Source organism: Enhydra lutris, unplaced genomic scaffold, assembly GCF_002288905.1.
Source record: "Enhydra lutris kenyoni isolate GAN:26980312 unplaced genomic scaffold, ASM228890v2 scaffoldscaffold37, whole genome shotgun sequence".
Classification (NCBI taxonomy): Eukaryota; Metazoa; Chordata; class Mammalia; order Carnivora; family Mustelidae; genus Enhydra; species Enhydra lutris.
Window position 1 is genome coordinate 6,892,349 of NW_019154121.1, and position 15,160 is coordinate 6,907,508.

At 45.6% G+C, this 15,160-nt stretch overlaps 1 protein-coding gene across 5 annotated transcripts in view; it reads right to left on the reverse strand.

The window, feature by feature from the left end:
* Positions 1-2,513: 2,513 nt before the first annotated feature.
* LOC111154417 (piwi like RNA-mediated gene silencing 4) overlaps positions 2,514-15,160 on the reverse strand; it is a 46,193-nt gene continuing 33,546 nt past the window's right edge. For 2 of the 5 annotated variants that reach the window (XM_022514001.1, XM_022514002.1), the window contains exons 14-20: positions 11,473-11,673; positions 10,386-10,489; positions 7,716-7,786; positions 6,172-6,325; positions 4,244-4,369; positions 3,985-4,132; positions 2,514-3,071 (exon numbers count right to left, since the gene is read on the reverse strand). In XM_022514001.1, coding sequence (XP_022369709.1) covers positions 2,955-3,071; positions 3,985-4,132; positions 4,244-4,369; positions 6,172-6,325; positions 7,716-7,786; positions 10,386-10,489; positions 11,473-11,673 — 921 coding nt within the window. In that variant the 3' untranslated portion in view covers positions 2,514-2,954. Of the gene's footprint in view, positions 3,072-3,984; positions 4,133-4,225; positions 4,370-6,171; positions 6,326-7,715; positions 7,787-10,385; positions 10,490-11,472; positions 11,674-15,160 lie in introns of those variants that run through there. The other 3 variants (XM_022514000.1, XM_022514003.1, XM_022514004.1) reach the window with 3 other exon arrangements.

Below are 15,160 nucleotides of genomic sequence, written 5' to 3' on the forward strand. Positions count from 1 at the left end.
GGGTGCATATACTTTGAGTTCGTGTTTTCGTTTTCCCTGGGTAAATACCCAATAGTGGAATTACCGGATCCTATAGTATTTCTATGATTCTTTTCCTCTTATGAGGCATAATGATAGGCTGTTCTTAATTAAAGCCAGATACTTATTTTTTTTTAAGATTTTATTTATTTGATAAAGAGAGCACAAGCAGGGAGAGCAGCAGACGACGAGGGAGGTGCAGACTCACCTCTGAGTGGGGAGCCCGATGCAGAATTCAATCCCAGGGCCCTGGGATCATAATCGGAGGAAGGCAGATGCTCAACTGACTGACACCCAAGTGCCCCTAAAGCCAGATACTTTAGATTTGATATTTCTAATCCTTATAAAAACCCTACAATTCGGACATTGTTAGGTGTTGTTACAAGCTGATACACTGAAGCTCAGCGAGGTTAAGAACTTGACCAGGTCATACAGCTAGTAAGCAGTGGTTCTGGGTTCAAACCTAGTCCTGCTCCAAACCGCAAGTCTTCAACCCCAGCTAACCATCAGAATCACCCACAGAAATTTAATATATTCAGATGGTCAGGCTGCCCATCAGACTGATTAAATCACTATTTCTGGAGATGGGCCTAGACACTTCTATTCTTTAAAAAAGCTTTTACATGTGGGAATTTCTATTGTTTCCAAGGTTGAGCTGCCCTGATTTATACCAACCCCTTCTCTTATTACAGATTGGGTAACTAAGTCTCAGAGCGGGGAGATTATCAGATTCCAAATTCCACAGCTCAAAGTGTCTGAAACAGAGCACAAATGAAGATTTTCCTAATTCCATGTTACCCTCTTGACCATTACGTGACCATTCTCCCGCTTATCCCTGGCACCACGTGGACAAAGGGGGGGAGGGCCAGGCTGTGCCCATATGACGGTTCTTGTCTGCCCCCTGGTGGGTTAACACCATAAGGAGCCACGGTCTTGGGCAGTACTTTAGTTGGAAAAGAGGAAGGAGCTCTCCAGGTTTCTGTATTGCTAATCTGAACGCCCTGTGTTGATTTATATAAGGCAGCGGCTAGGTCGATGGCATTTTTCAAAATCCCTGCACTTGGAAAGAAGGAAACAACAGCATCAAAACAAAAACACAACCTCTCTGGACCGGTACAGTGCCTTGCCTCCAAAGACTTTTATGTAACTCCAACTTGAAATCGCATGAGACGCTTCCTCATCCAAGAACTCAGGAAGAAATTTTTAAGTTCTTATAGAATCTGTTATTAAGGCAGTAGGCTGTGGTTCATCTCAGATTTTGGAGTCCAACATACCTCAGGACAAATTCTAGCTCTACAATTTATGGATTTTATAAGCTTTGGTGAGCCCCATGGTTATCTTCAGTCCTCAGTTTTATCCCCTGTAAAATGGTCATTCTAGCGCCTGATGGATAAACTGTTATGGAGAGTAAAGATCTATGTAAAGCCTTTGGCTCTGGGCCTGCAGGGTCCTAACCTCCACCGTCAAGCCCTGCAAAGGGTGAGTACCGCTATCACTGAAACTGACCCAGGGTGGGCACCTTTTGACCAGTCCTGGGGAGAACTCCCAAGGAGGAAACAGTGTTCTCAGGGCCATCTCATGGGATCTCACACCTCAGAGAGAACCCGCCGCCCTCCTCCCCTGCATGAAAGTATTGTTTCCAGAGTCCTGTTTCATTCCTGGGGCATTCTCATGTATAAAGGACGAGAAGATAAGAAGCCAGCAAAGGAGACAGAGGGAGACTGAGGGACTGACACAGTAGAAGAGAAACCGGGAGAGCATGTCCTCCTAGAGGCCACTGGAGTGTCGAGGGTGGAGGAAATAACCAACCAGGTCAAATGCTGGGATCCCTTAGGAAGGCAAGGCCTGAGAACTGACAATCCGGTTTGACAAAGTGGAGGTAAAAGCTTTGTTGCCGTAGTGGGTGTGGTGAATTCTGACTGGAGTAAGGAATTTGGTAGATCAGGCATCAACTACTCTCTGAGAACTTTTTCTACAAAGAGGAGCAAAGAAATGAGGTGGTCACTGGAGGAGGAAGAAGTTTCGTCTTCAAGATGGGAGGAGTAACAGCATAGGGGCGATGGTGCCGGCAATGATCCAGTGTGAGGGAGGAACGGCTGCCGCAGGAGGGAGAGGGAGAATTCCCAGAGGAGTGGGATTTGGTACCTGCAGGAGCAGTGACAGGGTTCATTTATGATGACAGGGGTTGGGGGCAGTGGGGGGGTGTGTGGGGGCGGTCCACACACAGCTGCCCTGCAGTGGGGGCAGGGGACGGGGCCTGGGCCAGCCCTCTTCTTTTGGAATCTGTTTTCTCAGTGTGGTGGGAGGCAAGGTCATCAATGAGAGCACCTGCTTCTAAGTGAGATCAAGCACCTTCCAGAGAGCAGGAGATGTGCTCCGGTTCCGAAACATCGCTCAGAGGGTGGTGGTGTGGTTAGTGGGTAAGTCTGTGCTGAAAACCAATCATGGGGTCTGCATGTAACTTCAACTGAAATTCAAACAACAGTAAACACATATGCAATGCTCTGAATTTTATTTTCTAATAACTATTTGAACCACTCTACAAAACGTTCTACAGTATTATTTAACAAAACGTGGGCAAATTTAAGGTGGGAATTAGACCCCATTTTCCTACCATCAAAAACACTTTTTGTTTTTAAGTGCAAACACTTATTTTCTTAGAGGATATTCAGTTTGTGGAATTACTTACAGACGATGGCACATTTTAATTCCATTTACCAGCATGGGGATTTACCAAGAGCATAAAACTCTTCAAAATAAAACACCACGCATTTCTTTTGAACGACCTCAGATTAAGCTGTGTTGGGTGTTTTTCCAAAAGTTGAAACTAAGCTCAATCTCCTTTCCCCAGTCACAGCTTTGCACCTGCGGCAGGTCTGTACAAAATCCACCCACTCCTCAGACAGCCCCTCTTGGGACGCCCGTAGTTCCCGTCATCACAGGTAGAAGAGAGAGTTGGCTAATTCCAGACTTGGTTCTTTGTGAATGTTCTGTGCTACCAGAAAGGTCAGCTTGTGCGCATACTGACAGGGGGCTGGGATGCTGATTAAGCCCTAAGGAGAAAACATATTGACAGCAATTACGAGGTTTGCCTGGTTTTTTTTTTTTTTAAGATTTTGTTTATTTATTTGACAGAGATCACAAGTAGGCAGAGAGGCAGGCAGAGAGAGAGGGAGAAGCAGACCCCCCCACTGAGCAAGGAGCCCGATGTGGGGCTCGATCCCAGGACCCTGGGATCATGACCTAAGCCGAAGGCAGAGGCTTAACCCACTGAGCCACCCAGGCGCCCCGGTTTGCCTGTTCTTTAGAGTAATCTGTGTTCCTGAGTTTTTTATCTTCTGCTAATTCCATACACAGCAGAATGCATTCGCAAGTAAACCACCTAAACTCAACCAACAAAGGGCAACCGCATCACAGGGAGCACAGACTCACCAAAGGAGATGGGGTTGGGGGCCTGTCTGGCTCCACAGAGCTGGGAGCTGGGAGCCATCACACTTAGCACTCATCTAAGTTTCCTGTGACTTGAGGCTCCAAGGGGCTCAGAGCAAACCTTGGCCTTGGACTTTGACAGCGGCCCTTGGCTTCGTGCACAGAAACACAGAACAGATGCATCCTTACGTTCCCACCACACACAGTATCTGAGTTGGCTTCAATTTCCTCAACTGCAACTTGGAAATAACACCCTGATTTCCTCCCTAGTGTGCTTAAGACACTGCACAGAATAAGGTCCTCCGGGAATGATAAATACTAGTGCTAGAAGTAATAATAATAACGTTAACAGTTATTGCTTCTTTGTTTCTATGACAGACTGGGTTTCTCCTACTGTGGACTTAGGACTCATTCATTCACTCACGCATGCATGCATTCATTCATTCCTCCTTCGGGAAGTCTGGCATCGTGCTGGGTGAGCTGGATGATGACCCCGGGCAGGAACGCCACGTGTCAGTGTCCCACAGCGTCACTCACCGGCCAGTTGTAGTAGAGGTGGCACAGTTTGAAGGTGAGTCTCTGCATGTGGTCGGGCTTCAAGCCGTTGTCGTCATAGATGACGTTATAGTGGGTGGGGGTAACCGTTCCCTGGCCGGCTGCCTGACTGATCAGGTAGAAGTCGTACCTGAGCGGAAAACGTGCACGAGTGTGAGAAAGAAGGCCAACCGAGGAGGCCCAACGTGAAGAACAGGCAGCGAACACTTCGCGGAAAACTGACTTTTCGAACAGCACTTGCCATTCAGGACGTGTGGCCTCGGAGTCCACCACGGTGCCGAGCGGCGGGTTCTGCACCGACCGGTTCATTTCCGTGAAGAATCGGGGTGTGCACTTCTTCCTGACCACGATCACCGAAAGCTTGGCGCTTGGAACCAGAAAGGCAGAAAGGGAGATGCAGAGAGCCAAAACCAAGCCTGCAGCTTTCTAGTCATCTTTTTTGGTAATTTCTAAATAAATTCATCCATTCATTAGAAAAACACTGCCAGGGTGCCTGGGTGGCTCAGTGGGTTAAGCCTCTGCCTTCGGCTCAGGTCATGATCTCAGGGTCCTGGGATCGAGGCCCGCATCGGGCTCTCTGCTCAGCAGGGAGCCTGCTTTCTCCTCTCTCTATGCCTGCCTCTCTGCATACTTGTGATCTCTCTCTCTCTGTTTCAAATAAATAAATAAAATCAAAAAAAAAAAAAAAAAGAAAAAGAAAAAAGAAAAACACTGCCAAATGAAGAAAGTAAAAATTATCCCCCACATCAACTCCCCCCAAGATACACAGTTTTCAAAATCAGAGGCTGTTCTTCCTTGTGGCAAGAGTGTGCTATGTCCAGTTACTCTGCTGGTTTCTATCCCTTGAAGGGGACAGGGGAGAACAGTTAGTAAGGCAATGAGCTTCAACTAGTATCTCTGAAGGAAGACTTTCCAGAATTTTCCATGGAGACAAGATTTTCTTTTTCCATTAGCAATAACCCCCTTATTTCACCTTCACCCTTCCTCTCAATTCCTGAACAGCAAAGAGACCCACAGGTTCTTCTTACTCCTCAAATCATCGTTCCTGAATCCCGCAAGACACACACCTGGGGAGGATAGATAGATGGACCAACCGAATGTACATTTGGGCCAGATGTTAAATGACCAGAAATTAAAGTCAGGATTCGCTAAAGCCAAGGCCATATCTAAATACTGGCCATCATTCCCAAAGGAACCACTGGGATGCAAAAATTATGGGGAAATTTCACTTTAATCATTTTATTTGAAAAATATATTGTTTTCAACGTAGAAACTTTTCAGAGTTGATGTCATACTGAAAGAGAATTCCTTAGCACGGTTGGCTGCTGAATGTACTCCCACTGGCCCTCAACTGCATGCTTGTGGTTGGGAGCAGACACAGTCCCCTGAGGTCAGTGGGGAGGGACCTGGGCTGTGAGGGTCTGGATGCAGCGGCAGGCGCGTCCTGGGGCTTGGCCCCAGGTGCGTCCTGGGGGCTTGGCCCCGCCCCAAGCCATTACACCCTCTCCCCTGGCTGCCCCATCCTGATGTGGCCGGGTCTCAGCTCCTCCAGGGCTCACACCTGCACCTTTGGTGTTGATGGTGTCCCGGACAGATAAACACAGGGCTCTGCTTGGAGGAAGGTGCTCCCCAAATATTTTAAGAAGCCAATTTGAGATTATCATCCTCCCCTGTTTGTCAGTTCTAGTATTTTCCCTGCACCTCCCACTTGACATACTCACTACCACATCCCTGAATCCAGAAGGCTGGTGACGGGGAGAGGCAGCCCAGCCGGCTCTGCCCTCCACTGCTGTCCGCACCTCCCACCCACCTTGGCCGCATACCAGGGCCTGAGCCCTGGCTGATTTGGGCCTTGAATTTCAAACCACAGCATGTTTAGTCCCGTGGCTTATCAGTATGTGTGAAGTGTCTTCCCCCGACCCAGCTGAATCTCCATGTCAGCCGCGCTGAAGGACACCTGCCTTCCTCCGGGTGCCCCCCCCCCACTTCAAGGAAGAGCATCCCAACGATGCTCCAAGCTGCGGGAGAGCGAACCATCGTCTGTACCCACATGACGCAGGCACAGAGCCAACCTTCACTGCGTGAAAAAAAAGATGCTGGCGTCTATGAATTTTAACACTTCTAATGTGCTATCACCGCGAGAGTGGGGAACGCACAGTGATTGCCTACCTGGTATTGGAACTTGCCTCTGTCACACTGCTCAGCAGCTGCGGAACCTCGTATTCAAGCAGGGTCTGCAGCTGGCCGTCCCCCACCCCGTCCCGGTACACGACCACCCGCGCGGGCAGGCTGCAGTTGTGCCGATGCCATCTGTTGAGCGCTCCTGCGGAACGAGTAGTTGGTGAGAAGAGAATGGCTCGTCCAGCACCGACAAAGAGTAACATCCCCCTAGAGCTCAGGGTTTTAGAGAAGTGTGTTACTACAGACCACTGTAAAAGAGGGTAATTCCTAGACCTGAGTTGTATCTGCAATAATATAAATAATATAAAAACGGGTAACTTTAGGGGGACATTCGGCATCTCTGCTCTTGGAGGACTCATAATGGTTTCTGTGGCATAACGTATTCTTGGACTTAGCGTACCTCTTTTGTGACATTTTAATATTCAAGCAATCAACGAAGTCGTGCAATAAACAAATTCCCAAAACCAAACGAATACTAATTTGGCGTCTTCGAGTCTTTAAATGCTATCGATAGAGACAGGCTGGGTAACTCCATGTCATTTCCTTCCCCAATGAGCGTAAATATGAAGACATAAGGAAAGGATGTGGTCGCTCCTCTGAGAGCATCTCTTACCGTGGACTCACCCAATTTGATTCTAAGTTGCACCGACAATGTGAACTCTGAGAACATCTCCACCCACTCCAGCTAAAAACTGCCCCAAGAGCAGAGGCCAGACAGTAACTCCTATCGACAGAAACTTTTCATAACTACTAAAAAGAAAAACAAGTTTTGAAGTGAGGGCAAAGTAACATAATACTTATTTTCAGGTATACATTGGGCAATTGCTTCAGAAGAATTTATTTTCCAGGAAATTTTAGTTCAACAGATGATGATCATATAGGTAAGGTCATAACCAACACATATCACCAAATTCACTTTTTTTAGGAAACATTTACAATGTCCCCCCGCCCCCCGGAGTTTATGGATGGGAAAAGCTCATCAGGAGAGGAGGTGAATTTTACAAGCCACACCGTGAGGTAGCGCCAAGGCCAGGCACCGACCAGGGCTGGAGAGGAGATGGGAGCTCCAGACACTGTTCCCATCACATCTCACTACACAGAAAGCACCCTTCCCCGCCTGCCTTCTTCCCCATCTTCTCCTGCTATGCCGCCCTTCATCTGCCAGCATCCTATTCTATCCCCGCCCCAAAGGCTTCCTTCCTGTTTCTAGACCTCACACCACTCTGTCACAATCCTTGTTTCTCTGGGGTAGGTTCCTTTGGTATTTGCCCTGCTTGCCAGAGCCACCAGCAGCTAAAAACTGCCCTTCCTCTTGGCTTTCTGTTTATATCACACACACAGGACACGTGCAGCTTCTCCAACATCTGTGAGCATGAGTCAGGACAGAGCACTGGAAATCTCTAACCAGGTGATGGTCTACTCAGGCAGGCTTAGGGCATCTGCTTCCCCGGTCTGGTCTGCTACGGGCACACGGACTCTGGGCCAGAAAGAATAGTGCATGGAGCCCACCCACACCGCGATACTTTGAGTACCAGTCATGAATACTTTCAAGCAATCTGCAACATCTGTCGTCGTTCTCTGGAGGATACAGCGAGAGAACCACCTAAAGTGAGAAGAACACAAAAGTGAAGTTCAGATTCAAAATGTCTACCCTAGACGTACATTAGGATTAAGTGAAGAAAAGGAAAACAACCAAAGTGTCCGTCGGTGGGAGAATGGATAAAGATGTGTGTGTGAGTCTGCACTTGCATGCACACCCAGAATTCTATTTAGATACAGCAAAGAATAAAGTCTTGCCATTTGTGACAACATGGATGGATCCTGAGGACATTACACTAAGTGAAATATGTCAGGCAGAGAAAGACAAGTACTGTACGTTCTCACTTATACGTGAAATTAGGAGGAAAAAAAAGCTTCTAGATACGGGAGGAGACTGGTGGTTGCCAGAGGCAGGGGGTGGAAGTGGGGGCACGGGGTGAAGGAGATCGAAGGATATAAACTTCCTGATACAAAATAAGGAAGTCCTGGGGACATAATGAGCAGCTTGGTGAGCACAGTTAATAAGACTGTTATTATTGTATATTTAAAAGTTGCTAAGGGCGCCTGGGTGGCTCAGTGGGTTGAGCCGCTGCCTTCGGCTCGGGTCATGATCTCAGGGTCCTGGGATCGAGTCCCACATCGGGCTCTCTGCTCAGCAGGGAGCCTGCTTCCCTCTCTCTCTCTCTCTCTCTCTCTGCCTGCCTCTCCGTCTACTTGTGATCTCTCTCTGTCAAATAAATAAATAAAATCTTTAAAAAAAAAAAAAGTTGCTAAAAGAGTAGATCTTGAAAGTCCTCATCACAAGAAAAATGAATGTTATGACTATGTGATGATATTAACCAGACTCACTGTGGTGATCGTTTTGCAATATGTACAAATATCGAATCATTATGCTGAATACTGAAACTGATGTAATGTATGTCATTATGCCTCAATCGAAATAAAAAGAAACAGACATTGTGAGTAAAATTTAATGCTCATGATTTTGTATATGCTACATGAGTACAATTAAATTAAAAACCCCCCTTCCCCAAAAGAAATTTGTTGGTAAGAGAAACTGAAGCATGGTACTGGCATCAGATACGGTTGGGTTCAAATCCTGGCTGGTACACTCACCAACCATGTGAACCTAAGCCTCAGTCTCCTCATCTGTACTAAGGAAACATAGAAGGCGATAAGGTAGTTACTACCTCATAAGGTTGTAAAAATTAACTTAGATAATCTACATAAAGGACTTAGCACGGTACTTGGCACAAAATAAGCAATAATAAATATAAACCACTACATTATTGTTACGAAGGAATTTATTAGTTTAGCAGATCTACTTTCAAAATACTCAAAGATTTCTCAGGTATAAACGTCAACTCCTATCAATGAGCCTTTTGGACTTGAAATCTGAACATGATTAACTTATTTAAATTTCAGAAGTTCTCTTGCTAAAGTTATTAATTAAATAAAAGCACTTGAAAAATGGAAGTCATGGCTTAGTGGTGAGTATGCACTGAAATTATTATTATAGAACCAATAATGACACAATGAGGAATGAGGCTAACAAACAGGAAATCCTTTATCTGCTTCATTAACGAAGTGACAAACGGGATCTCATACAAGCTGGAAGGAATTTGGAGCCCCACCGCTACTTTTCCTGTTTCTCGCCATCCCAAGTATATACCTGACCACAAATTTAACGGAGTAAACCAAATAGCTTACGTCTGGGAATAAAATACGTCACGGTTCCTACAGCCTCAAAACACTCTGTTTTGTTGCAAATAGTAAAACGATTCTAAGAACTACAGTTACTTAAGTACCATGACTCTATATTTAATGTGTTACTGCCGAACCTGTTTCTGTTTCCAACAGCTGCACGAACAACTACACCAACCGTCTGCAAGTGTCAGTAACAAGAAGCATGTGCTGCGCGTACTGAGCCTGTGGTTTAAGCACTTCATCTCACGTTATTTCCACACGCACCCTGTGAAACAGCCATTGCCGACATCCCCACTTTACAGGTGACTACAAGTGAGGCGCAGCAAGCTTAAATAGCCAGACGTCAAACACAGAATAAGTACACGGCAGATCAGGATACAAATCCAAACAACGTGAAGCCAGAACTTAGCTGCTAGACGTAATGTACCTGAGGCTTCTAGTACGGGACCCGAAACAGGGCAGATGTACAGATACGAATTTCCATCATCCATCACTTTGGGAATATGATAGGTATATGAGTGACAGCTTGTCCTGATGTTTGCATAAATACAGTTTTTTCATAAGGCTACCTATTAATATTATCAAACACATTTTTATCTGTAAGTATAATTTATGACTAAAGTGTTCATATATTTTAAAATGAATGAAGAGGCACCTGCGTGGCTCAGTGGTTAAAGCCTCTGCCTTTGGCTCAGGTCGTGATGCCAGAGTCCTGGGATCGAGTCCTGCATCGGGCTCTCTGCTCAGCGGGGAGCCTGCTTCCCCCTCCCTCTCTGCCTGCCTCTCTGCCTACTTGTGATCCCTCTCTCTCTGTCAAATAAATAAGCAAAACCTTTAAAAATAAATTAATTAATTTAATTAAATGAGTGAAGAACACAAACTGTTTCCTGCTCTATAGTTTTTAGCTCAACCACAAACAATAATTAGAGAATATGCTGGGGTAATTGTAAAAGCACCTGGTGATTCCGGGGTTAATACTGGCCACAAATCCAACCACCACCATTCCCTTGTTGAACTCATCTTTGCAGACATCAATACCGACCACCATCAGGGACTTTAACTGTAAAAGTAAATTTTTCATGATTTAATGGAATGGGGCATTATTTCCCTAAACGATGATTTAATAAGTTTTTTTTTTTTAAAAAAACTGTCCCTCGCTGTTAAATTATTTAAGTGAAGCTACATGCCAGCGAGACCAAGGGCCAGAGGAAGCAGCCTATTAAAACAGACACCAAAGAGACTTAAAGATGGAGGGATGGCTGTGGTACACACTTTGCTTCAGAGTCTCACTGTAGTGGCTACCATCCTTTGGGGAGATGGACAAGTGCCCGTGGTGACCCAAGAGGCTCAAGGTGAGTGGTCCGTCATTTATCCGGGCCTCTGGGCTGCAGGGATCTCAAGGAGAAGTGCATTCCCCATTCTTTAGATGTCTGGGGACCCCCCACCTCGCTCCTTGGCTCTGCAGCCCCGAGGAGGCAGCTGGGGCTCCCCGCATACATCCTGCTTATAGAAATGGAAGGCAATGGACAACATTCCTTCACGTCTCATCCCCTCCCCTCCTTCCACAGTGGCCAACAGTTAGGGAAAGAGAAGAGGACTTTCTCAGTTCCTGCCACAGTCCAAGATCAGAGATCTGCTGGCTGCTGAGTCCCGGGGAGCCTCCTCCAGGGTGTGGAGCTCCTCTGATGGCCAGCAGCTGCTAAAAGCTGATAAAAGCAGAGACCCTGGAGCACAGATTTCCTGTAGCGGCAGCAGGGCGGCTCAAGATTGAGATCCTCCAAGTCTCTGCCAGCCCAGCTTCTCAGTCATGAGACGTGCTGCCAACAGCTCACCCGAAGCTCCCGGACAACAGGAACCGCACCTCACCTTCTGGAGGGGGTCCTGAGTCATGCCAGAGCCCAGAGCCCATAGACAGACAACAGACCCAACAACCACAACAAACACTTCTGGGATCACGGGAAAATACCTCCCACTTGATGTCATTGTTAAATTAAGGAAAGCATTGAGGGATTGCTAAAAGGAGAAGAGTGACAGACTGCTCACAGGGATCTCCACAGCCCACAGCTCGCCTCCAAGTTTGCAGGCCATTTGCATCGCGATCTTGGTGGCAATGCTCATCACCATTCCCTGTTTGTTCAAGGTCCGCGTGAGGGCGCACTGGCTTGGCACGGGGCAGACGGAACTCAGGTATTTTTTAATGGAATCATAGTAGCTCTTCTGATTAGAAGGCAGGATACACATTACCTAAAAGACAAAAAAAAGGAAGGAAAAGTCACCTTACTTATGTTTAGAAGTAGCTTTACAAAAACTGAGGGGTGGCAGGGTGGCTCAGTCAGTTAAGTGTCTGACTCTTGATTTTGGCTCAGGTCATGATCTCAGGGTCATGAGATCGAGCCCCCCGTCAGGCTCCCCCACACCTTGAGCATGTGTGCTCTCTCTAAAAAACAAACAAACAAACAAAAAATGAGAAGGGGGATTCTCCAAATATCTTGCCTTTAAGTTCTGAAGAAGCAAACACTAACATATCTAAAGTTGTCTCAAATGGCCCTTAACCACTGACAACGGGTCAACGCTGCTTCAAATGCCCTTTCATCAGCCACCTGCTCCACAGTCCCACTCCAAAGCTACCCATCCCTCTTGGCTTTTACTGCCTTCCATCTCTTCAGATTTGATTCTACTAGGCTCCCCAAATTCCCTCCTAACCTAGCTCCTTCTCCAGCTTCCTCCCCGCCCCTTGTCGGCCCCTTCCTGTGGTTCTCCAGCTCTCACCCCCTTCCCTCTCCTCCCCCAGCCTCACCCACACATAGGCCAAAAGGAGGATTAGCTTGCACTGTAGTATTTTCCCCCACTAGGTACTACACAACCAAAATAAAAGAAACAAACAACAATATTTTGTTGTTGCTATTGTTTACTGTGACCTGAGAGTAGGGATATGGGGGGAGGGAAAATAAGGAGAAAGAAGCTTCGGGTCCCCAGGTATTTTAAAATTCTGCCATCTCTGTCATTGGCCCTATTTCTTATCAGGTGCTTCTCCCCAAAGGGCCTCTCCTGACCTACCTGCATCTCCCTTCCATCTTGTACTCCTTACTTTCAAAACTGCCATATTATAGAAAAAATGGGCACTGTCATGATTAGCAGAGGACAAATAAAGTGATTTTTCACCTATAGATCTATTCAAGTATCATTATGTCAAGGGATAAAATTATTTACATTTAATTACATAAAATAGGGAAATACATTTGTCTGCACAATCCTCTTAGAGGAGTCTTCCTTCCTTCCATCCTATGAATTTGGGACCAAGCAAGGTAGGTGACAGAACAAGACAGTGGTCCAGCGGGGACAGGGACCAAAAGAAGGTGGGAAACAAGTGAGATTGGTTGTCTACAGGGGATGGAGGCACAGGTGATACATGAACAGCAGGAGCCGTGCTTCCCCCCAGAGAAGGGAGGTACAAATACAGATGTGGGGGACACTTCCCTGTGCTGCTGGGTTGGAACTGAAGGCGTGAACACGTGTTTAACATGTACATAGACACACATAGATGTATGTGTGTATGTATCAACAGTCGACCCTTCAACAACATGGGTTTAAACTGTCCAAGTCCGTGTCTGTGCAGATTTTTGGGTAAGTATAGTCCAGTATCATAAATGTAGTTCCTCTTCCTTACGATTTTAATAACGTTTTCTTTTCTCTAGCTTACTTTATTGTAAGAATACAGTATATGGTATATATAAAATACAAAATATGTGTTAATCGACTACGTTATAAGGCTTCCAGTCAACAATCAGCTAAGGAATTAAATTTGGTGGGAGTCAACTCGTATGGAGATTTTTGGCTGTGCAGGGGTCTGTATCCCTAATCCCCACACTGTTCAAGGGTCAACTGCATCTGAGAACATATATGTAGACCCACACTACACATACTCCTAGTTTTACTCACTGAGAAAACCGGGGAGCAGTGACACCCCAGTAACAAATGAGCACACCCAGTGGCCAGATTTTGATTTCTAAATACTGTTCTCTACCAAAAGGCATCATAGCTCGCTGGAGAAATATCTAATTCCACAGCGGGCAGCAGAATTTCAAGATTAATTTGGAATACCTTATTGTGCCAGACAGTAAGGAAATGTCCCCCCAAAGATGGGGATATCTCAAAAAGACACAGAAGCCAATGTGAATGGGTCTTCCACTAACAAAATCAGGAACGATTTCGGCATCAAAATAGATAACAGTAGTAATAGACTGTAAGTTGGTAATAAAATAGGAAACTATGAATCCATAAGGATTTAAACAAATGAACAAAGAAATGGGGAGAAGAGAAAGCTCTTCATTGTAACATAATTCTACCTACTAAATGTAGAAGGAAATACAATGCTACATACTAAATGTATAAAATTAGAAAGCCACCATTTGGCAAACACCATAGTAACAATGGGTTCGGATTAAGAATTATCAATGGATTCTGAAACTAGCAGGTAAAAGTTTGATGAGAAACAGGATATTTACATACTCTCAAGGTATCTTGCTGCAAAACAAAACCAAAAACACCTGAAAATTACCAAGCGACAGAGAAACCTGGTAGATAGCACCTTAATTAATGGGGTACCCCCCAGGAGGACGTATTAAGAAAACAGGATCATTGCTTGATACTCCTGCCAAAAGTGCATAACCTGAATTGAATTATAAGGAAACATCAGACAAACCCAAATTGAGGGACATTATATAAAGTAACTGATCTATACTTTTCAAAGTTGGAAGGTCATCAAAACTATGGAACTATTTCATGAAAATAGAGCTACCCTACGACCCAGCAATCACACTACTGGGTATTTACCCTAAAGATACAAATGTAGTGATCCGAAGGGGCACGTGCACCCGAATGTTTATAGCAGCAATGTCCACAATAGCCAAACTATAGAAAGAACCTAGATGTCCATCAACAGATGAATGGATAAAGAAGATGTGGTATATATATATATGATGGAATACTATGCAGCCATCAAAAGAAATGAAATCTTGCCATTTGTAATGACATGGATGGAACTAGAGGGTACCATGCTGAGCGAAATAAGTTAATCAGAGAAAGACAATTATCATATGATCTCCCTGATATGAAGAACTTGAGAGGCAACGTGGGGGGTTTGGGGGTTAGGGAAGGAAAAAATGAAACAAGATGGGATCGGGAGGGAGACAAACCATAAGAGACTCTTAATCTCACAAAACAAACAGGGTTGCTGGGGGGAGGGGGAGAGGGAGAAGGTGGTGGGGTTATGGACATTGGGGAGGGTATGTGCTATGGTGAGTGCTGTAAAGTGTGTAAACCTGGCGATTCACAAACCTGTACCCCGGGGGCTAATAATACATTATATGTTAATAAAAAATTTTAAAATTTTTTTAAAACTATGGAACTATTTCAGATTGAAAGAGGGTCTAGGGCGCCTGGGTGGCTCAGTGGGTTAAGCCTCTGCCTTCGGCTCAGGTCATGGTCTCAGGGTCCTGGGATCGAGCCCCACATTGGGCTCTCTGCTCAGCAGGGAGCCTGCTTCCCTTCCAATCTCTCTCTGCCTGCCCCTCTGCCTACTTGTGATCTCTGTCAAATAAATAAATAAAATCTTAAAAAAAAGAAAGAAAGAAAGAAAGAGGGTCTAAAGAGACAGCACGACCAAGTGCAATGCATCAGATCCTTTTACTAGAGAGGACATATTTTAAGGACAGATGGAGAAATGTGAAGG